We start from the raw sequence: 25817 nt of genomic DNA, 5'->3' as shown, positions 1-25817 counted from the left end.
ATAGTTTCCATCATATTAATGTCTGACTCAATGAATGTTAAAATTGTAATAACTATTAAAGAGCAATAAAAGCTATCAGAAATACACATTACAATTTCTATGCACTTTTGTCACCATCATCATATTTAGTGTCCACTTTTTCCATGCTTGCATTGATCAGACAGAGTTTATTGAAGCAAGAGAGGGTTGGTGACAAGAAGAGCATCAAACCATAGAATGTCTGCTGCCATTCCAGTCACACTATAAGGAACCACACTTTCAACCAATATACATTTATTCCTATTTAATTCATACAAGCTTATTACTTGTATTGTGGACATTAGCACTGAGTATTTCTATTTCATTCTAGCTTCTTTCATTCCTTTTGGCTATCACAACTTAGGCCACATAGGACCATTACCTTCAATAGCCTTTTCTTTCATTTGTAAGTTCAATAGTGCACTATCAAAAGTCATGGTATATTAAATGATTCAGTTTATATATCTATTAAATATCAAAGATTAAAAAAAAAAAAATACTGACCTGTGACTTAAGTATAGTAACTGTTCAGCTTTATCTCGGTCATGCCGACCCTAGAATATGACAAAATATATTGTATATTTTACAACAAATCTTTTTTGTGAATAAAGTACTGACATAAAGATTTATTTCTTTATTTATAAAAATATTGCTTTTAATAAATACGTTATGCAAGAAGATGAAAATTTATGTTGTCATAAAAGTAAAGGAAAAAAAACAGCTTTATTTTAATTTGGAAGAATAGAGCAAGTAAATAGCTCAACTGTTTTTTGCTCTAATTTAAAGAAAGGAGAGGTTAATGATTTAAAATTTAAAATTCACTTCCTTGTTCATTTATTATTATATCAAATGGAAAATGTTTTATCTGAGATTAAAATTAAAAATAAAATGGAGTATATAATTAAGCAAATGGGGGAAAAACTTGTAAAGCTAGTAGTGTATATAGCACATGAAATATATGTGAACAACAAAGTCATTTCATGAAGCACAGCAATCACAAGTTATAACATGATGTTAATATATGTTCCCATATGCAATCTGACAACATATATTCTAATGATATAGAGATACTAACAATTTACAAGAAATATCCTTTATTTATTCATATATGCATTTAATCATTTACTAATTTAAAAGAAGTAATCTTATTTATGAAATTTACATACTGATAAAATAACAGTATTTCTTAATTAAAAGAGAACCCTGAACTTATAAATGACTGAATAATTAGAACTTCTTTTTAATAACAGTTTTTTTCTTCATTATTTTTCTTTAAAATTTAAATTCATTTTATTATACTGATACATTCTCTTTGTTAAACGGATACTAATCTAAAACGAGCTAAACCAATATGTTTTCTTTAAAGTTTTATACAGCCAAATATGTAAACACTAATACATACAAACACAAAATGTACCAACAAAGCAGTGTGAAAGAAAAAAATATATAGTAAAAACAAATCCCTGAATTATAGAAATATCTGTAAAACATGTTTAAATAAATAAGAGCCAGAATAAAATGTAAAGAGTAGTAAGTAAAGAATATTCATAAAAAGAAATGTCTAATAATATCAGAAATGGTTACCAGATACGGTATCCTGTATAGGTTGTGGAGAGTTTCAAACATATTGACAATTTCGTAATTAAATGTCAACCTGACTAGAAGCAAGCTTACAATAAACAGATTAAAGCCAAAACTAATCTACAACTAAACAGATTTAGTTGGGTTATATAAGGGATTTAATGTCAGTATAACATCAATCCATCCAATTTACCATGATATAAGCTTTAACACATAGATCTAATAAGTGCTAAACACAAACAAGTGCTTCAGCTTACCTGTCTCTATCAAATGATGTATTAGATGAAAAGTAAGGAAAAATATCTTATAATATTTTATTAAAATACACTCATTAACCCTTTAGCATTTAGACCGGTATATCTGGCCAAAGTATTCTACCTGTTTAATATTCAAACTGGCCATATCTGGCCTCCTAGAAAAACCCTACAATATCATTCTAAAAATCAACAGTTGCCTCATCAAAATTTCAGAGCTACAAGATACTGCATGATTAATTCAAAACAAAACGATTTAAAAAGCATTACTTTTAAGAGAATAATGTGAATGCTAAAGGGTTAAGTCAATGTTAATCAATAATTACTAACTTTGATGAATTAAAAACTATGATAAATTACTTCACTCAAATGTTTGATGACAGCTTTGAAATGAGTACAAAGATTTTAATGATGCAGATCATATTTTAAGATGTTAGTGGATAAGATAAAAATGTTTACAAAATGAAATCTGATTTTCTAAAATATTTGAAAAAAGTATTTGTTGTAGAAATGAGAGTAGATGTTTCTGATTGGATCCTGTGGAGAAGGTACCTGGAAACTCCAGTCCACCATCTCAGGAATAGCAGATGGTAAAGATGGATGGATGGAAATGAAAGTAACAAAGGGAACTTTATAATCAAATACAAAAAGTAAAAGAGATAAAAATGAATACTCATACTGAGATTGAAATGTCAAATTTTGAGAATCCACAGATTTGTTTATATAAAGATGCATTTCAAACTATGCATTGATAAGGCAATTTTTTAAAGACAATAAAAACAGAATCAGTAACATATTGTCAGTTAAATTCCATAAAGAGAAACTCTTATTTTGAGCTGCTACATTAATTCAGAAATGAACAATAAAGCAACATTAATAAAAAAAAATTTTTTTTAAAAAGAGACCAAAACCCACAAAGAAAATTATGGTATGCCACTGATAAGATCAGCTTTTGATATAACGTAGTGCTAACTGATGAGACAGAAGTATATGTACTTAGATAGATTAGTATCACCATGTGCATAGAATAGACTAAGCATACTTTTAAGAAGCTAATTTATTTAATAAATATACAAGTTAAGGTATGTATCACTCATGTGTCTAAGTTTCACTGACCAAAGTTTACTTAAATGATTTGCAATAACATTTTTATCACCATTCAAGACTGATTGATATTTGTCATGTGTGACTCATAATCAATGACATTAAAAAGGCTGACTCATACTGAAGGGAAATAACTTTCATTTACATGTATCTTGTTTCATTTCAATATTGCTGAATTTTTTTTTATTTCATGAATGGCACACATTAAAATCAGTTCAACAGAACTAGGGTGAACTTAAAGCTAACTTTACATTTAAATCAGCAGATTGATAAATATGTTGTTTGTTGATTAAAAGTTTTAATTTTCTTGCTTTGTCAAGTTTTTCTTCATATAGTTTCAAAACTATTTTCATTATTCAAAAAAGATGCAAAATTTTTATATTATTTTTAGGAATCAAAACAATTAAACAAGGTTGAAACATATAAAAACGAGTGCAAAATTGTTTCGGTTTAGTAGTAAATAACTAGTATGTGAGAAGCCAAAATAAACATTTTTATAAAGTTATTTTGTGTGATATGTGTATCACATATCACACAAATTGTGCAGTTTGGCACACACGAACACATTGCCTATGTGTGTCAGTCATACGCACACAAAACACTGTATGTATACGAATGCAAACATGCTCATATTTAGATTTAATATAAACCCAAGTCTATATGATGTTCCTCACAGTACAGTTATTTAACAGCTTTATTTTGTAGATAACATTTTTTGATTAATCTTTCAAGATGTATAGGACTGGACAACATTTGAAGATGGACTTGTGAGAAGGAAGCTATTTTTACTAAAATTAAGAACTTTCACTGTTGGTGTTCTAGAAAAATTATCAATAAATTTGTCTATTTTTAATGCAATATCTGTTTGATTATTAGAAATCTCCAAGTTAGCATCATTTAGCTGTTTGTTAGAGTCAATATTTAGATTTCATTCAGCCATGTTGAAGCAAATGAAATTTCATTGATTAAAAACTCATTTTCTGTTAATTTGCTGTTGACTGATAGGCTTTTGATGCCTGTCATATTCTTTCCTTATATATCAGCATCATAGTCATCATTTAAATGTTGATTTTTCCATGCTTGCATGGGTTAGATAGAATTCATTGAGGCACATTTTCTCTTCTTGTTGCTAACCCCCACTTGTTTCCAAGCAAGCTAATCATCCTCTCGTCTGTTAAACAATGAACAGCCTGGACGTAGTTACACAGTGAACTGGAAACAAACAACACTGTTTGAATGAGCCTATTGTGTGTTTACAATCAGTGAGCACATTCCACAAATGCACACAAAATTCATTAAAGTGGTGAATTCAAGGATTTAAAATTTAAAAAAAAAAAGACTAACAAAAACAATTTTAAAATAGCAATTAAAAATTGTTTTCATCATTCAAAAGGGACATAATATTGTAAAGAGATACAGTTAACAACAAACATGATGGCTGACTGACTCTAAGCAATTTACAAAAATATTTTTTTAAATTGCTTCAACTATGCGAAAGGTGACATTTGCAAAAGCTGTCTTACTCCAGTTGACAGTAAATAGTAGATTCTGTCCCATCAAAAATAGGGAAAGAAATATATATGCATATACACACTGTATATTCCTTGTGTTTCCTTTGCTCAACTTTTACTTGTTCATCAGACCGAATTTCCATCTCCCGGAGCTGCTCCTCCAAAATGTGAACCCTGTGAAAGAAAACAATACAATTCAGGTATAAACATAAAGAGATGTATAGATGTTTACTTTTTATTCAGTGATGCAACAATTTTGATCAGAAATAGAAATTTTTAATATAATTCTACCTTTCTCAAATAAATTTTAGCTTGATAAAAAGTTTCCACCAACCTACATATCAGAGACTTGAAAGATGTAAAAACTAAAACTGACTTGGATACATTATTTTGGTGTACAAATTTGTTTTTTTTTTCACTGATTTCAATTAGAGTTTGAGGTTCTATTTCAGATATTTCACCCCTGTTTAACCTCTCCAATGCCAGCCATTGGGAGATCAGCCTTCAGTGTGCTGCCTGTCTGCCATGAACCGCTCATATTAAACTGTTTGTATCTTAAATGAAATTTATTATATGAAAATGAACTTGAAATTTTAGTTGAAAGTTTCATCATTTTATCTAAGAACTTTTTCCTTCTGAAACTGTATTTCTAATACCAACTCAATAGATAAATATTTTTTTCTATATCTTGAATATTTCATTATTATTTTCATCATTCTGAAAGGTATGTTCTATCAGTTAGGACGTGATAGTACGTCAGTGTGACTGAAAAATGACCTCAGTTTGATTGAGATATGTTAATATGACTGATGATATGCCAATGTGACTAAGAGAATACTGTATGACTAAGATAACATGAGGCCAAGACAGGGACACACACACAAAATGAGCTTTTTCTCAGTTTCCATCAACCAAATCCACTAACAAGGCTTTGGTTGAAGGTATAAGCCCAAGGTGTCTTTCAGGGGGACTGAATCCAAAAACCACATGTGATTGGGAAGCAAACATAGCTACACAACCACATTTATGTGTTAATATATACTATATGGTCTGGTCACGAGTCAAAATTTGGAAAAAAATATATATAGTATAGAGCATAATATTATATATATATATATATATATATATATATATATATATATATATACATACATACACAAACTAGATATACTACACAATACTATATATACTAACTCAAGATAATAAATTTTATTAGAATGTATTAAAAGTTTTACAGCTATCAAGCAAAAATTGTGTCAGGCTAGATTACAGAAATACTTTTGCCTGTGAGGTAATATTTAAACAAAAACAAACTGTGACTATTTCTGGAATGATCAAATTATAGCCATGAAGTAGGTATGCAGAGAAAGATGTCGGCAAACTAGTTGAACATCTTTTAAATCATAGTAGTAGAAGAGCTTTTGAACCATTTACACATTCTCCACTATAATTACTTTAAGTAGGCAAAGTATTTCACAGAAAGAGAATTTTAAAAGGTAGGATATCAAAATAATTTTATTGATAATCAGTTCAGTCTTATAAGACAAAAATGAAACTAATCTTTTCTAGAATAATATTTGATTGTAGCCAAACTAAATATGTGTGAATATGCATGTGGATGTGGATATATGTGTGTGAGAGTGAGAAAGAAACTAATGTTTGAAGGTTGTTTGAGTTTTCTGAGTCTAAGCAGGAAAACTTGCTAAAGTTTGTACAGTAATACATGAGAATTTGAAATCAAATACAAAGAAAAGATAAGAAAAAAAACTGAAGCAAACTTTTGCCAACCACAACACCACTCATAATTTCAGAAGTTAAAACATATTTTGTAATGCGTTTTATTTTTAGCAGTTCTTAATAAAAATAAGATGAACAATATATATATATATATATATATATATATATATATATATATATGTATATATATATACATATATAAAACCAGAGTTAAATGTTCTAGTTTATACCAAAATATGCATATAATAAAACATTTCTAATACACATACATTACAATGAACTGAATATATAAACTGTTTAAACAAACCTTTGTCCCACCATAATTTAAACTTTTTCTATCTACCTGTTTCCTATACCAAAGCAACAGCCAATGCAGAAAGCTAGTGTACTTCAACTGTACTGATTGTACTTAAAGTAATTTTCTTCTTTAAATACCTTTTTCAAAATCTCACCGCATACTTTCTAACAACCCACTACATACAGCAAGCAGTCAGCTACTATTTTGGAGCAGTTTATTTTTCAAAATTAAACTACTGTCCTATCTAATTTAACTATGACAGTGAAAGATACATGCATTACAGCAGTCTAATATCTCATGTGCAGGTAACTTAATACACATATAACATTACATAGATAACAGGTAGTAAATAGTAAAAGGGTAATTAAAATAATGGAAAAAGATAAAATTCTCAGATATTTTGTTACTTAAAATGTTAAATTATATGAGTATTTAAAAAATGCTTTCTAAATTAGGAATGAAGACCAGCTAGATGAGATGGAAAACTATAGCATTCATATTTTCCCAATGATATTAACACACACCATTTAAATAATACAGTACAAGTAAGGTAAATAAAGTAACTAACTGTAGCTACCAATAATTGAAAAGCTCCTTTAAACTCTATTACTTATGTCAGTAACATTTTGTGGACTCTAATCAGATACAAATTAACAAAGTATTTATTATGAAAACAAGGAAATTTCTTTAATACATTTATCATTGGCCAATCTTTAACTCATTAATAAATTTATCATCAACCAACCTTAATCAATTTTATAAAGTTGATAACGAGGATCTATTATTAACCCCAATATTCAGTTAGTTTATCAATAACCTGTCAATTACTATCAACACCAAACACTTTTATTCTGATAAAATATCTCCATTCCTTCAAGATCATACTTTGCTTCTTGCAAGTAATAATTGATTCTACCAGCTATTCATCTTTATCAATAAAAATCCTTCATGGTAATCTCCAACTGAAATTTGACCAAATGATAGCATTCAACTACACAAAACTGCATGTGTTCTTTTCCACCTTAACCTTCAGAATGACAATATCACTCTGAACACTTTGAATTCTAATGTTGTTCTCATATTAACATTAGTCGAATTTCTTCACAATTTAACTTGTACTTAATAGCCAAGAAGTGTTTCAGTTGATACAGTTATGGTTAAATTACAAACCAAAACAGAGTACTGCATACATATTGAAAACATCTTAAATAATATTCAAATTAATTCATCAGCCTGGTTGATTCAACCCATGCGAGCATGGAAAAAGGACACTGAACACTGATGATGATGATTTATTCTCAACTTTATCTCATAGCCACCAACTATCTTAATTTTGCATCTTCTCCAAATACAATTATGAACCTAGGTACATGCCATTCATGCTCAAATCTATCCATTCCTTCTACTTATTGCTCTTCACAATATATTTTTCTTCCTATTTACATTTAATCTATTCCTATAACTATTGCATTGTTGGATTCCCTTCAATGCTATGTATTTCAACCAAGTACTAACTTCACTAATTTTTTATAAGCCACAAATTAAGTGCACCAATCTAAAGCTTTCTACTTCTGAGCCATAACATGAAATGTACCTTGTTATATATAATATCAATTTTTCTTAGAGATACCACTTAGCAATACTTAATTTCTATTTCAACTATAAATTTCTAAACTTAACTACCACATTTTATACATACTTGTTTTATAATGAGTAAAATTACAATACAGAGTGTCTTTAAAATTATATTACACATGATTAATTGAAAGTGTAGTTAAGCAAATCTTTAAGAAAAAGATTAAGTTTTCAAACTTTTCTAGTTCAAAACATCTCTTTTCAAGATTTGTTTTATTTACACTACAAGTTTATTTATATTTCAACTATACCATAAATAAAAGTATCTTAAAAACTATCTATTTACATTATATTTTGCCAAAGCTTTAAGCTTAGCAATCTGTTATATCTAAAGAGGTAATAAAACAAATAATTTGTGACATTAAAAGATATAGCAACAAAACCAAACCTAGTAATTTCATCCAATTAAATAAATAGAATGAGTAATTCCCTGTATACTCATAACCCTCCAATTCTACAAAAAATTTAGTATTTATTCAATATCACAAGCTAATAGTAGCCTTTTAGCACTCAAAATGCTCTATTCAGAATTTATATGCTAAGTTTTTAAAGCAGCTAATTTTAATGGAAATGTTGATTTTCACTAATAAAAATGACTCATAAATATAATTTAGGCTTTGTTAATTTTTTTTTTTTTAGTATTTCCAGATAACTGTTTTCCTATTGGGGAAGCATTCTTGTTGGTAAATTGTGAACAGGAGTAGAAAAGTTACAATAGAGTTTCTTTACCTGGAGTTCTTTTGAAAACTTTATTTATGAAACATTTGCACAAAGAAATGTATTTAGTTGTGGCTGACTGATTAGAAAGTGATACATTCAAATATTGGTTTCAAAATTTGGCACAAGACTAACAAGTTTGAGAGAGGGGGTAAGCCCAGTGCTCAACTGGTACTTATTTTATCAACCCCAAAAAGATGAAAGGCAAAGTTGACCTTGGCAAAATTTGAACTCAGAATGTAAAGGCAGATGAAATGCTGCTAAGTATTTTGCCTGATGATACATTCAAATATTGATACCAATTTGATATTGTGTCAGACAAAACAGAGAACTGCTTAATATCATAGTTTTGACATCGCAGTCAAGTTCGCATAAAAATTAAAAAAATAAATCACAAAACAAATATATGAAGGACTTTATAATTTAGAGAAGCTGAATTGAGCAAATCCTTTAAAATATTCTAGATATAAATGTCAAAAAAACTTTAAATTTAAGCTACAGTTAAGAGATTGCTGTTAAAAGTTGTTGACTTTTACAAAAGAAGAAAATACTATTATACCAAACAATTAGAAATTATTAAACAACCAAATGTGAAGAAAAAAAATCCTTAAAAATAATTATGTTCCACAAAAGGAACATATAACTGAATGCCTGACATTAATCACATTAAATATAAAATACATATAAAAAAATGTGATTTATCAAAAATACTTTAGAGAGCTGTTTTTGAGGAGACTATAGACTCATTTCAATTACCATAATCCTAATTTGAAGAGATACTGCTGGAAGTCAAATTAACTATATTTTATGTAGACTAAAATCAATCTATCTTCTATCATAATACAACAGTTAAAAATAGAAAACAATTTTACATTGATATCAAGACTGTTTATTTCTGCAACTAAAATCAGGATCTTGGTTTTATTTAATATCATTATTATGGAGAAAATATGTGAAATGTTAGCAGTAAACAAAGGGAATAAAATGAACCTTAATTATAAGAAATTTCTTCAATAATAAGGTGGGTCATTTCTTTTTTTTTAAACTTAACTAATTCCAAAGTTATTACCTTCTAGGTTTGGCTCTTTCATCCCATACAAACATTTGATAGAAGTATTAACCTAATTCATGTGACAAATGCTATAATATATTGATTGAAACCCATACACAGGTGTATTAAACTGCATGAATATTTACTATATAATGTTAGGCTTAGCCATACTGACTACTGATAACGAATGACTCATTCATCACATAACAGTAGAAAGAAAGAAAACAGCGGAAGAGGCTTGAACTAAATATAAAGTCTTACTAAGCGTTCACTGAGATCAACAGCCAGAAGTGAAAATATGTTATTTAGCTGAGTATAAGGAGTAAAATAGAATTACTTTATGTAAATAAATAGGATCATAAAGTTGGAAAGGGATACAATTGTCTAAAAGAATATGAATAAAATTTTAGAAAAGTAAATCATTTAACATAGTTTTAACAATAAATGAATTAAGAAAGTATGATCCTAAGGAAAGGATAAAATATTGAATTATCATTATTATTTCCTACAATGAAACGCTAAATCTCAAGAGTAAATAGTCTTGTTTAATTAACATTTCCTTTTAGTGACATTAAATATTACAAGATTTTAACAATACTTTGAAGCTAAAGGAAATCTAATAAAATCATTTCAACAGCAGACTAGACACTATTAAGTAAATATATTGGAAACCACAACACATGGTGAAATACTATACAACCCATACTAGCATGAAAATGATGATGCAGTGTATGAATATGGTTAGACAAAATGAAATATATAACAACAAGATACAAAAATGTTTATTACAAAGAACATATACAATGTTTTTACTGAAGACACCTTCATGCAGACAAATATACATAAGAATTGAAAGAAAAAAAAAGGTTTTAACTTCTCTGTTTTAAAATGTTTTAATTTATTGAACTGGTTAACCTCATCTTATACTCCCTTTTTTTACTTTTTTTTTTGTGGACAGAATTTTCCATTTTTATGATTCTAATACTTTACAAACTAGGTATTATCCTTTGAAAAATAGTAAGGTAAGTCTATAGGTGAAAAACAAATAATTGTTGTCCTTATTTTCTCTTCCTCTTACAACTACTTTTACCTCATCAACAACAGTAAATTTAAACATTTTAAAGTTTAAAAGATATGTAGAACCATACATAGCAGTTTAACAGATTTACAAAATTTTATTAAAGTACCTCAGAACAAACTGTTTCACTTTGAGAAACTATTAGTTAAACAACTACTTTGGAACTAACTGTTTTATGTGATTGATAACCCAATACATTAAACTACTTCAGAGTTAAGTGTTTTATGTGAAAAACAAACATGGAAATAATTGATTCAGCTAGTTACTAATGTAAAATCATCGACTCTTGTCACTTAAGGAGATTTATATAGAAAAACACGAGTAACCCGTAATCATATAATTAAAGATGAATATGTTATTGAGGCATTGTTTTACAGTTGGATGCCCTCCCTGTCATGAACCCATTTTCAGACAGTGTATCTAAGACTTCATTATCTTTCATTATCCAGTGTCTTTCTTTTTTTAAGACGTCAGGTTGTGATTTGAGAGAATTGGTTACTCTTTTTAGCAGGTCAAACAACTACATAAAAGGTTCCTTGTCGGCTCCAAATCACAACTGTACAAGACAAGAAATGGTAGTATAATTTGAATACAACTAGACAATATTTCATGTTTAACTGACTTTCTTAAGGCCAACTACCAGATTATTTTATATTAAAGATGTAAAAAACATTGGATTAACTTGATTACATAACTAACTCCCTATCATTTACAAGATAACACATTGAGATGAAATTGCAAACTGAAAATAGCCAGATATATATATCTAAAGTGAAAAAGAGAAAAGAGAAAAAAAAACGAGCAGATCATATTACATTAACTATACTGTTTTCCTTGTACAAGGATAGCCTTATTTGTAGAAAAATAAAAAGAAAGAAACCAGTATGTTATGAAGAAAACTTTTGAGGGGAGGAGGTGATATTTAGTTTGATTTTATTCTATTTGTAGAGAAAAATCAGCATTTTTTAAAACCAATTTCAGGAAAAAGAATTCAAAAAAGTAGATTCAAAAAAGAAAGAAACAAAGACAAATTTCACTGCTAATAGAAAATGTATTCTAATACACATTGCTTGATAATTGACCAGGGTGGCCATCAGGGTACGATTGTATTATCCTGTTAGTCAAGAAAGTAATTAATACTTATTTCCAACAGAAAAGCTCTATGTTCTTTAGTTAGCAATTTCACTCATTGTCAACAGAGGGGGGAAAATAAAACAAAAAAAAAAACAAGCAGCCTCAGTTCTTTAAGCTTTAGATATTACAAGAAGCTAAATCTAAGTTTTATTTATAAACAAGAAAGAAAAATCATGCAATTATATGATACATCTTCAAAATATTTGATTCAAGTAAAAAAGTAACAACAACAGGTGAAGTAACAACAACACTTATAAGTTGAAAACACATGCGTATATGTTTAATTCTCAAGTGAGGCTAACATTTAAAAACCATAATTATTTTCAAATTAATAGAAAGGACAAAAAAAAAAAGAGAAAACATTCAATATTTTGGCAAAGACTTCCTTCATGCTTTTGTCTTGAAGATTGAAACACAGTCATGATGCATTAGATAATTAACTATTTTGTAATTGCAATAAATTAGCTAAAGTATTTTTAGATTTTACTATAACACCATCCATGCAATTTATGCCAGGAAAATTAATATGCATATTCACTCAAGATGCAGCTACAAAACAAAAAAGAAATTTGAAATCAAATTTCTCATTCAGAACATACATAATTTCCAGGCAAAAATTCTTTAACTTACCGATAAACGATATCACTAAAAATAGTGATGGGAAAAAAATCACAGCTTTTTTGTTTTTTCAAATAAATTTTAAATTATATATGTATATGCTAACAGATCTTAAAGTGCAAACAGAATAGGAAAATATTGAAACATAGTGAGTCCTTTACGTGGATCTTATTATAATAAAGCATTTATAGTGCACAGATACTATTATGTTAACTAATCAAAGGGTAATTCTAAAATAGTATATACTTATGCTAGATGCAGGAGCACATTATTTTAGTGAAAAAGAAAAAAAGGCCCTTGGGACATTGCTATCCTGAACCTATGACCCAGGGTTGTTACCCAATTTTCAAGATGTATAAGTGATTGAGATCACAATATTGCCCCTGAAAAAGAGGTCAGTCTATCACAGGGTCACTCATTTACAGCTGAGTGGACTGGAGTAATGTGAAATGAAGTATTTTGCTCAAGAACACAATACACCACCTGTATAGGAAACTGAAACCACAATTTTGCAATCGTGAGTGTAACACCCTAGCCATTAGGCCACATGCTTTCGGAGTTATAAAATTATATTCAGAATCTACACAAAAGCTCTTCAATGCTTCTTATTTTAGCTCCTTTTATCTTATTTAATAATTAAAAAGCCTTGATCATAAAAAAAATTATAAAAACAGAAAGGCATTTCTTCAAATTAAAACTTTATTTTTATACTAAATGACTTTTGCCATCTTAATTGTTGTTTCTTGATAAGGTCTGTGGTGCTCTATCATCCACATAAATTATTACAGCAGTTGTAATTCTGTCTGATATTGAAAAGCAAATCAAATGTAAATTCAATTAACAAGAATGCAAGTTTGATTAATAAGTTTCCACAATACATGATGTATTTGATGTTTAGCAAAGACCAACAAATACATGATTTCATTGATTGTCATATCTATTTATTCATGTCAAATTTTGCTGGTTCTAATCAAAGATATAAGTATGAATTATTGAACAAAGATTTGACAATACTAACCCCTCAACAGTGAACTGAAAGGGAACACATTTTCAAATAGTCTTACTGAGTAAGCAAAGTAATAAACATGTCCAATATTTTAACTACAGTAACCAACTAAATAAAATCATTTTCACAAACATCTATATAAATATCCATCATTATCCAACTATACAATAACAGAAAGTTCAAACTACTTATTCTCATCATGTGCTTCATTTTGGTCACTGTATGTAAATTGAGGAAACTGAATCAAATTAACTCGTCCTCTTTTCTTTATGCATATCAATGATTATTTTACTTTTGGTACAATGAATTCTACTGCTGCTATGTGCATTTTTGAATTATCATTAGCTCTCCAAATAACAAACAGAACGACAAGAGATAAGATTTACACTTGTAGCCATAGGTCAAAGATAAAATTCAGAAAACTTCCAGCTATAGTTTTTTTTATACAATAAAATTTTACAAAGATTTCTGATTGGCATCCTTGCATTTTACAGATTCTCAAAAAAAAGTAAGCATCAATATATTCAGTCTCATATATTATTCTTGTAGACTCACCAATTTTTGTTACATTAATAAAAAAAAACTAAAAAATTTATTGTACTTTTGACATTATTTTGATTTAATGATCTGTTGGTTACTGGACATTTTTTAATATTAATTATATAAAATGTTTTAATGACTTACTTTTGAATAAGACTACAGTTTTCTTCTTTTAATCTCTGATGCTTATCATCATTCTTCATTTGGCTTTCAGTCAAAAGTGAAATTTGCTTTTCAAGACTTCTTACCTAGAAAGCAAAAGTAATTAAAAATCAAATCTATAGAAATATCTTTAGAAATCATCAACACCATCATCGTTATCATTATTAGAGTTTTTCTACTGAATCCATTCTATATTTTAATTTAAGGGTCAGTAAAACTGATTATTAAGAGAGGAAATTGATTAATAATTCCATCACAAATTTGGAACCAATAAAATATCTTTTATTTTTTACTTATTTCAGTCATTAAACTGTTATCTTGAGGCAACACCTTGAAGGGTTTAGTCAAACAAATCGGTCCCAGTACTTTGTTTTTTTCCAAGCCTGGTACTTACACTACTGGTCTCTTTTTACTAAACCATTAAGTTACAGAGAAGTAAACAAAGCAACAATGGTTGTCATGTGGGGGGGGGGGGGACAAACATGAACACACCACCATCATCATCATTTAACATTTGTTTTCTATGCTGGTGTGGGTTAGGCAGTTTCTAGTTGTCTATTTCGGCTTGGCTTCTATGGTTGGATGCCCTTCCTAATGCCAACCACTTTACATAGTATGCAGGGTGTTTTTTATATATCATTGGCACAAACACACACACACATGATAGGATTTCTTCAGTTTCCATTTACCAAATGCACTCACTTCATGAGGCTATGGAAGAGAACACTTGTTCAAGGTGCCCTGCAGTGGGACTGAACCAGAAGTAAACTTCTTGCCACACAAGTTGTAGGTGGTAATTGTGGTTAAGACAAAAAGAGAAAGTACAAAGCAGAAAAAAAAAAACATTGTTACACTAAAGTTGGGTCAAAGAAGTATTTGTATATGATAAGAAAGCTTACACAATAGTGGACCAAAGAGAAATTTAGACAAAGACAATACTGTAAACATTAATAGTGATTTATCACTACAAATATAGTGGCTACAAGAAATGTATATGTACTTACTTTGTCATTTAATACTTCAAAATTCCCATCAATATCATCAATAAGTTCATCAGAACCTATACTATTTCTTCTAGATGGGCTACGACTAGCTCGTTGTAATTGACTAGAAATAGAAAAGAAATCCTCAATTTTCTTCAATGCTTTTCAATATCAAACATAAAGATAAGAATAAAAGGAAGCTAACCTGTTATGGTGGCTCTATATGTTCATAAACGGTATGTATCTAGGTGCACTAAAGTAAAATTGAGACATTTCTCATAAATATTCATTATTCTAGCAAAAATTATTTTGTCTTGTCTGTTTATTCCCTACTGAATTTCATCAAACTCAGTCAATATTATTCCAAACTAATCAATAATTGTAATTTTTGACTATTCACTAGAATCCATACTTTTTCATTTAACTACATCACCAGAAAATAATGATATAATTAATTATTCTTAGGTGGTTCCTAATGTTTCAGGTAACCATTAGAATATGTATAGTTCCCAACTCTCTGACCATTTATAGTAGATCCTCTTCTTTCATTGCTTTTTAACTGATATATAGGAAATCTTATTGATGTCAATATGAGTAAAGATTCTCTGAACTTCTTCCCAGTGAGCAAAACTTTTTGACCATTTCTGTGTAAAGTAAATCCAAAACTTTAAAAGCTTCATGGCTAATTAATTAATCAATTAAAATAGATTCACATTAGATATGAGCTTAATAATATTTTGAAGTTTAACTTAATAGAGGTGAAAAAGGAGAAATGTAAGTAAATTTCAAGTACAAATGTTTTGCAGAAAAATTTTTTTTAAATATAGAAGTAAATTATATCAGGACAGATCACTGTTTTCAAAGAATTTAAGCTTTCATGCAAAAGATTGGCAGCAAATCAACATCAGTCAACAGATTATTCAATGCACCACATTAAGCAAGAACCTTTTCAATTTGTGTCAAGTATGCCAGTAATTTAATTTCCTTAATATTAATCTTATCCTTGCAATAAAATAGACCAAAGATCTTAAGGCAAGCGATCTTAAATAATCCTCAATCTCACAATCCAAATATAAGATTTATAACTTGGTTTTGAAAACTATCGTTTAAATCATATACATATTTCATAACTTTTTATTCATAAATCAATAAAATAATTTAGTGCTTTAAGATATGCTCATTAAATTTATTGTTTCAAACATAAAGTGTATATTATATCTGTCACAAACAGTTTATATCAGAATTACTCCATTTAGTTATTTACTGATTTGAATTTTTCATTGAATATAAGTGCTTCTGTACGTTTGGTTAGTCTTTCATTGTCTTTTAGATGGTAAACATGAGATGCTCATTCCTCATTTTTAGCTACCAGCACTTTTGTTCATTGCCCCCTGCTCCAATGAATTACCTTTCATATTCATTGCTGTTTTTTTTTATTATTGTTAATATTAATACTATTAATACATTTATCTCTCTTTTCCTTTCCTACTTAAACTATCTCCTTTTATCCTACCAACCATCTCTCTTAGTAAATTGAAAAAAAAATTTTCCTCTACCTAGATTTACAAACAATAAAGTTGTTCTAAAGCTATTCTCTTTCCTCTTAGAAATCCTTCTTCCCCCACCCCACCCAAATTCACCTTCTGGGATTTGGGTGTTGAAAATACATGTAATTTCTAACCGCCACCACCAATGTATGTACTAGCCCAACACCCTCTATCACAATTTCCAAGAAGCCTCTCATGATACACTCCCTTGAAAATGCTATTATGCAGCTTCACTTTGAAAATGTCTAGAGACCCCAGTGGCTCATATTTTCAAACTCATGATATTAAGTTACTATCAATTTTCTCTCTGCCTCTCATATTTTCACCTTTTGTGTCTCAACCCATACATAGTCACAATACATGTTTATTCAATATTTGTGCATATGTCAAAGTTAACATCAGTCTACATCTAACACATCCCTTGCATCACTTATCAAAATAGACTGAGCTAATTGGATGAAATTCTATGCTAAGCATTGATAATGGCTTCAAATTTTGGCACAATGCCAGGAATTTGTGGAGAGGAGGTAAGTGCTAAACTGGTGCTTATTTTATTGATCCCCACAAAAAAATTGAAGGCAAAGATGACTTTGGCAGCATTTGAACTTAGAATGTAAAGAGCTGGAAGAAATGCCACTAGCATTTTGTCTGGCATGATAGCGAATTTTCCAGCTCCTCATCCTATGTTTAATGGTAATAATAATAACAATGATAATAGTAAAAACAGCTATGTCAGAAACTTAGAATTAAAGGCAAAAATCTGCTGGTTACTGCCAGGCAATTGTGCAAGTGTTTCTCCTACCTTTTCAGGTACTAACTATAGGATCTATTTACAGTATTCTATAATTGAAATAGTCAAGCTATGCAATGGGATAACTAAGTTTAGGCTAGTCACAGACAACATGACAGCAACATTTAACACATACTTGGTAGTTAAGCAGCAGGATTATTAGGAGACCCTTCAGTAGATTACCTCCAAAATGAATGACAGCAACCTGGCTATACCCATTAAAATCATCATGACTGATTTTAATGGATGTAATGGGCAACAGTGAGGGTTTCTCTGGTATACTTGGAGGTTATAGCGCTAGTACATGAACTGAAGAGTGAGTACTTAGGCACAAATGATCTTACCATTTGTGATACAAACTTCAAGAAACTGGCCAGCCAGCTTATCACTGACCAATCAGATACACACAGAAACCAGATAGACTTTGTACTTGCCAAAAACAAAAGGGATAGCCAGTTATGAATACCAAGTCTATTCCATATGAATAAAGTAGTACTATTTAACACAGACTGGTGACTAGTAACTTTAAAGTAGGAGGTCAATGGATTCAGAGACCTAGAAACAGAAGACAATCTGGAAGCTGAATGTGGTAATAACCAGCAAAAGTTTTCAGAGATGTATTAACTGATTTATATTAAAAGATACAAAAATTTATATCAGAGGACAGCTGCAAGTTTCTATAGTACAACCAACTGAGGGCATGGGACTCAATTTGTTGAGATGCCCACTTCTTTTAGAATTCATATGTAGAGTTGCCTACAATATGAATATTTTGGGGGCTTTTGTACTTGATGGTGGGGGATTAATATTCTTGAAACTAAAGTATAATTGCAGAATATTCTTAAAAGCAATCAGCTTGTCAATTATTTTAAAAACTGGTTTAATGTTAGTAGAGGAAGTATATTAAAAACGTTTTTAAGGGACTATATTTACCTGGCATAAGCAGCTGAACTAAGACGTTTATTGGGCCTATAAAGAAAACAGCAGGCATAATTTAAAATCATTGAAGCCAAAATAACATTTCAAGTATGTATTTCAATCAAAAGAGATATTTCAAAAGATTAGTGAAATAATTTTAAATATGATACCCTCACGAAATGAAGTAAGTATCATATAAACAGTAAGAACAATCTGGTTAATAAAATACAATCTGACTAGACATTTTAGTTATGGAATACTTTAAATCACTTATTAAAGTATTTTAAACATGTGCTCTAGCATGGCCTTAGTCATGATGGCTAAAGCAAATCAAAGAATACAAAATTATTTCAAAATGTTCCAGAAAGATCTAATACCATCTTTCATTTGATAATGAAACATTAACCTAATTATGTAATGTAGGTGGATGCTATGTAGAAAGAAGAAACGATCTGGAGTAAGTGCTGTTTTCAGTAAATTTAGACCATGACTAACTCACAATTGAACCTACTTCATTTACAATTCTAAATTATTTAGGAGATCGCAAAAGACTATATATAAATAACTATCCAATGAGATTTTCATGGTGGTTAATTAAAAAGCCTCGATAATTTTTTTAAATTTTTTTTTTACAGAATTAGAATACAATAACAGGTTAAATAAAACATTAAGTTTTTAACCTGTTGCTTGAAAATTTAAAAGCTGTAGTTCCAATTTTAAATCTAATACAGCTTGTTGAATGAGAGTGATAAGGCTACCACATTGAGCGTGTCCAGTTATGATGATCCTAGATGATATAGCAGACATTGTAAATTCTCTGGGAACCAAATTTACAACTCAGTTTCCTTGTTTTTGTAAAGCACTTTCACATATACCACTAATGGCTGAATGATAGGAACAAACATCACAATGTTCTATTTCCCTATACTTATTAATGTTGAACCAAGGTTTTATAATAGAAATTTTCATCTCAGTGTAGTAAGCGCTCTTCAAATGAAATCTAATATTTGTATTCTAAGTCTTAACTATTTTACTTCACTTGTATTTTTAAATAGTTAGGAAAAGCATGAATTCACAAATCTTATTTCCACCTTCTTGATTAAAAATAAGAAAAAAAAAACACTGATTAATTAACTTCTTTCTTTGAATAATCATGAATATAAACAACTTCAAAAATGCTATTATCATAGTTATTCTTACAGACAATATGCATAAAAGGAAAAAAAACAAAAACCCTGAAAATTCATTATATTTCTAAAATTTCAAGTAAATCAAAATCAACTAAGTCGAATTCATATATATGTCCAATATCTGGATATTAAAACAAATTGTTAATAGACATAGAATAATATTTTGATATAATATTATTTTAAATATTACTAAACAAATTCAAAACAGAAATAAAATAAAATTGTTTTTTTATTTAAGAAAGAATAGGAACAACTATTATTCAGATACATTCAGGAGTAGGTGAATGTCTGGTATTTCAGGGATTGCATACTAATAGTAATATTCTGAAGTGGTTGAACTAACAACTACTTGTGGTGACCAGCTGCATTTAAATATGTCTCTTGCAAAGACAGTGACTCAGTCACATATCAACAATTTTATAATTAGCAATTCAATGTTTTACACTTTTTACCCCAGCAAACAAACAAACAGACAAAAAGATATTAAAGACATATCTAATTCTAAGTACCAATAAAGTACATTTTACATTGAAGTGTTTAAAAATAATAGGGTAATGAAAGCTTTGAAATAGTTATATCCATCTGAGTTCTATCTTTTAACCTTCCATGGTTAATATTTACCAGCAATATACTAAAATTCAAGTTCATTATACACATCCTCTACAAATATGTGTGCCTGTGTTATGCACAATAATAAATAGGAGACTAAAATGTTTCTTCTTTAGGTATAATTACCATTTACTTGTTTCAGCCTTGAAGAATTTTACTCAAACAAATTGATTCCAAGACAAATTTTTTTAAAGCCTGGTACTTATTCTTTTGGTCTCTTTTGCCAAAGTGTTAAGTTACAGGGGCTTAAATACATCAACATCAAGTGTCAAGTGATGGTTGGGGACACACACACATCAGACTTCTTTCAGTTTCCGTCTACCATAACTACTCACAAAGTTTCAGTTGGCCTGAGGCTATAGTAGAAGACATTTGCCCAAGGTGCCACACAGTGGGACTGAACCTGGAACCATGTGGTTGGGAAGCAAACTTCTTACCACATAGCCACACCTGCACCTATAAGGATAAATTTTGAAGAGGAGGAGATATAGTAAATTGACCCGAGTATATTACTTGTACTTACTGATCCCAGGAGGAACAAAGAAAAAATAAACTTTAAGAATCAACAAACTAAATATCAAAAAAATATTTTAGTTTTAAGGTGTGATTCTGAAAGAAATTCTATATAAAAAATAACCACTGGCACAATATCACATTATAGTAGAAGGATAGTTAACATCAATACTGGGGTTGTTTATTTAGCCTGGGTTGAAGGTGCATGGCTCAGTGGTTAGAGCATCAGGCTTACAATCATGAGGTAGTGAGATCGATTTCCCAGACCAGGCTGTGTGTTGTGTTCTTGAGTAAGACACTTTATTTCATGTTGCTCCTGTTCACTCAACAGTAGAAATGAGTTGTGACATCACTGGTGCCAGGCTGTATCAGCCTTTGTCTTTCCCTTGAATAACACTGGTGGTATGAGGAGGAGAGGCTGGTATGCATGTGTGACTGCTGGTCTTCCATAAACAAATGTGCCTAGACTTGTGCCTCAGAGGGTAACTTTCTAGGTGCAATCCCATGTTCATTCATGATCAAAGGTAGTGTTTACCCTTTAAGTTTGGGAGGATGAAAGACAAAATTAAGCCTAACATGAACTGAACACAGAACATGAAGGATCCTATACAAATGCTGTAAAGTGTTTTGTCTACAATTCACCACCCTTCATAATTATAACTGTAATAGTGACAAGGTCTGAGGTATTTTTTAGTAGGGAGTCTGTGTGGAGGAACAGCATTAGTCAATACTATGAACCTCACTATTTCACAGGTACTTTATTCTATCAACCCTGAAAGGTGGAAGGCAAAGGTGACTTTAGCAGAATATGAATTCAGAATGTAAAGAGCCAGAATAAATATTGAAAGGCATTTCCTGATGCTCTAACAATTCTGCAAGTTTATCACTTTGTGTCAAAGTGTGTCTAATTTTGGCACAAGGCCAGCAATTGGGGTGGGGGTAAGTGATTACATTAACTCTAGTATTTGACTGATACTATATTTCATCAACCCTTTCATCCTTACAGGATGAAAACCAAAGTCAACATCAGGATTTGAACTTACAATGTAAAAAGCTGGAACTATTCAAGCGAGATCATTGCCAGTGCTGCTGGACTGGCTCCTTTGCAGGTGGCACGTAAAATACACCAGTTTGAGCGTGGCTGTTGCCAGTACCACCTGACTGGCCTTCGTGCTGGTGGCACGTAAAAGCACCCACTACACTCTCGGAGTGGTTGGCGTTAGGAAGGGCATCCAGCTGTAGAAACTCTGCCAAATCAGATTGGAGCCTGGTGTAGCCATGTGGTTCACCAGTCCTCAGTCAAATCATCCAACCCATGCTAGCATGGAAAGCGGACATTAAACAATGATGATGATGAATACAGAAAGGAATTTTTTCTGACATTAACATTTCTGCCAACCCTAATAGTAGTGATAGTAGTAGTAGTAGTAGTAGTATGTAATAAGTTTTGGATTTAGACATGCATGCAACAACTTTTAGGAGAGAGGATTGATATCATTGATCCTAATACTAAAATTGTTGACTCTGGAGAGGTGGAGGGCAAAGTTGACTACAGCAGGATTTGAACATAGAATGTATAGACCTGAAAGAAATGTTGAAGGCATTTTTCTAGTGCTCTAATGATTTTACCATATCACTACTTTTAATAATACTAGTAATAACAATTTGAAACATTTCATCCAAGGCAAATATCAGCCATATATGCATGAAACAGAAAATTGGTAATAGAAGACTTAGCATTTCTGATAGTGTGAATGAAGAACAGTTTAAACATGCTGCCAAAGAACTAGGACTTACTTTTGTGGAACTTGAAGAGAAGAAAGCATACTACAGCAGGATAACTTATGAAAGAAATGAAGTGCTAGAAGAAATGCAGTTAAACGGGCAGATCTACATAAACATTAAGAATATGAAAAATCATGACTCCTCATGGGAGTGACTTTGGGTGAAGATTAGAAGAAAGAAACTGAGAGGGTATTTATTCCACTATTTCATGAACAAAGACATCATATGTCTCTTAAGCTTTCCCATCTCCTAAACTGTGGCCAATCCTTTTAGTCTCTGGCCAAAAGGATCTCAACTGACTTGGCTGAATTACTTTTTTTCCTCGTCTTCTAAACAACAATGGCTCTGTAAGTGATACCCTCTTGGAGAACACCTCCACTTTTGTTACTCACTTATCATGCAAATCCACACTACACATAGTCAATCCCCTCCAAAACTTCTCCTTTCCACCTCAAATGATTCCTTGCCCTACTTACACATATGCAAAGTACAAAAATATAACCAGCTTTGTTTAAACAAACAAAGCCACTGGCCCACACAATATCTCTTCCACTGCACTCAATACACCCTAGAAGAACTTGCTTTTATACTCATCAATCTTTAATCTCATTCTCTACTGAGATATGACATTTAGAAGCATGCATCAATGTTATATCCAAATCAAAGCAATTCTCCTTCCATTGCACTTCTAACACCTCCAAGGTGAATCTTCTGCCTTCAGTGACTACCAGTACATCTTCTGCACAACCAGACTCACTGGAGACCACCAGTGGGCAATATTGTTGCACTAGGCATCAGCAAAGCCTTTGATCATATTTGGCATGCAAATCTACCAAACCTTTCCACCAATAGGTTCCATTCATCTCTCATCTCTTGGCTCTACTTTGCTTAAGATAGCAAGGGTTGAATAGCTACATACATTTGTTTATTTATAAAAGAATTTTCTAGTTAGGTTATCACCAGCTACACAATTAATGTGTGAAGTAGAAATACCTTTTTTAACATTAATAATGCATCTCAGTAGGGGTATAGTACAGCACAACATGAGGAAATGTCTCAAAAAGTAATCCCATAAGTAATTCTGGCATTACCAAATAATGTTACCTTCACAAAATTTGTGACTTTACAAATCTAAGAAAGAAGAGCAACTTTTATCAGCAAAAGATCTTTATTGATAATTCAAATTTCTCTTGCATTTTGGACTGAGCTGATATTTTGAAATATAATTTAAGAAAATATTCCTTTCAACTACTCAATTTCAAATTTATTTCAAACTTAGAAGTAACATTTTTCTATAGTATAAAAAACTACTGCAAAGAACAACTGATACCAACTTTGATTAAAACAACTGATATTATTTTCTTTAAGATTAACTTTTAACATATTGGTGCAAGCCAAATCTCCATGACACCACATACGTCAGTCCTATACCAAATGAAACCATATGAATTAGACCATGCAAGTTTACATTTGCTTTAAACCAAGTTATCAACTCTCTAATCTTAAAGAGAAAACTAATTCTTTTCTCAATTTATTTACATTCTCTAACATTGATAACACTAATAACATTGATCCACATGTTAGTGAATTTTTGTAACCTTTAAAAAAATTGTTTTTTTATCGTAACTTTCTTTGTAAAATGGTTGCTAATCATTCTTTGAGCAACAACTTACTTGAAGGTTTATTTAATGAATTAATAGCAGATAAGGAGTTTCATAGATAATCAGAGCAATATATCTATTTCTTCCAAGCACACTATAATGTCTGACTTTGATCTGTTCAGTTTTTTATCAAATGACTTGAATGAAATAATAGTGGAAGAATGGTCAAACACTGAAAATGTTGCAAGTGTTATCCAAAAATATCTCCAGAAGCTGAAGTCAAATCTGTTCAGAACTTTTTCTATTAAGTTTTGATTGGAATGATCACACAACAGACTAATTTGTTTGTAGAACAAAGGGGAACAGTTAATTTTGTTTGTATATGTATTGATGAAATTCCTACATGCCAAGGTTTGTTGTTTCTGAAAGGAGTAATCCAGCTTACCTGTAAATTTCATAAGAAATAAGTTACAAAAAAGATAGAGGGAATTTTTTGTTTGTAATGTTTGTATAAATATGTCTCTAATTCTGCACATGCCCTGCGAGACAGTGTGTAAGAGAGAACCAAGATACAAGTGCCGAAAAGTGTATACGGAATGATGAAGGCTAACTGACTATTGATAGAGACAAAAAAGTCTTGTGAAAGTGCTATTATGAGAGTCTGTTAAATGTGGAAAATGCATGGGATGAAAAGTGATAAAGTGATTAAGGGCATGGAAAAGAGGAAAGACACAGATCAATCGAGAATAGTTGCAGAGATGCTTGAAGTATCTGGTGAGGTAGAAAACATAATTATAAGCTGGATAGTTGATCAAGACATGCAAGGTGTCATGCCATATGATTGGTATAGAAGTATCATTGTAAAGACACTAAAAAAATGTTAACAAAAGTTAAACAAACCCACTTTTAGTTTTGACACAATATTCAAGAAATTAATTTTTTATAATAGCTGGGAAAAAGTTCAGAGAATATTTTAGTCCCTGTATAAGTTTGATATACATAACACGTAATATACATAAACATATACTTAATTTACATAACACTACCATGAAATATATATATATATATATTTATATATGACGTTGACCACTATATATGACGTTGATTTTTACCATTAAGCTGTAATTAGCAGAACCATATACATGCGCACCTATGGCGGTGGACAACTTTGTATGGGGTTCTGATGATTATGGTTCCTTTACAAATCAGGCTGATGAGAAATAGACAGTCGGTAAGATTGTTAATATTCGAAACCGGTTCCTGTTTAATAATGTTCCTTTTCGGTTTTTTTAAATGTCTTGCCCGCTTACGTTTTGGTATCACACTATATTTCATGTTGAGAACAATTTAGGTCTTTTTAGACACAAGATGTGATCTATTTCTATCACATTGTATGTCCACGTTAGTGGTCAACGTCATATATAAAAATGTACTTTA

General features: G+C 30.4%; 1 protein-coding gene across 6 annotated transcripts in view; it reads right to left on the bottom strand.

The window, feature by feature from the left end:
- The window catches only part of LOC106873536 (rab11 family-interacting protein 4A), a 99955-nt gene that overhangs the window by 22401 nt on the left and 51737 nt on the right, over positions 1 to 25817 (bottom strand). For 3 of the 6 annotated variants that reach the window (XM_014920940.2, XM_052968867.1, XM_052968864.1), the window contains 6 exons: positions 18698 to 18733; positions 15449 to 15551; positions 14427 to 14530; positions 12749 to 12763; positions 4552 to 4642; positions 523 to 572 (listed from right to left, as the gene is read on the bottom strand). In XM_014920940.2, coding sequence (XP_014776426.1) covers positions 523 to 572; positions 4552 to 4642; positions 12749 to 12763; positions 14427 to 14530; positions 15449 to 15551; positions 18698 to 18733 — 399 coding nt within the window. The remainder of the gene's footprint in view (positions 1 to 522; positions 573 to 4551; positions 4643 to 12748; positions 12764 to 14426; positions 14531 to 15448; positions 15552 to 18697; positions 18734 to 25817) is intronic. The other 3 variants (XM_052968865.1, XM_052968868.1, XM_052968866.1) reach the window with 2 other exon arrangements.

This window comes from Octopus bimaculoides, chromosome 6, assembly GCF_001194135.2.
Source record: "Octopus bimaculoides isolate UCB-OBI-ISO-001 chromosome 6, ASM119413v2, whole genome shotgun sequence".
NCBI lineage: Eukaryota > Metazoa > Mollusca > Cephalopoda > Octopoda > Octopodidae > Octopus > Octopus bimaculoides.
Note: the sequence above shows the minus strand (reverse complement) of the source record. Positions and strands in the feature narration are given on the sequence as shown.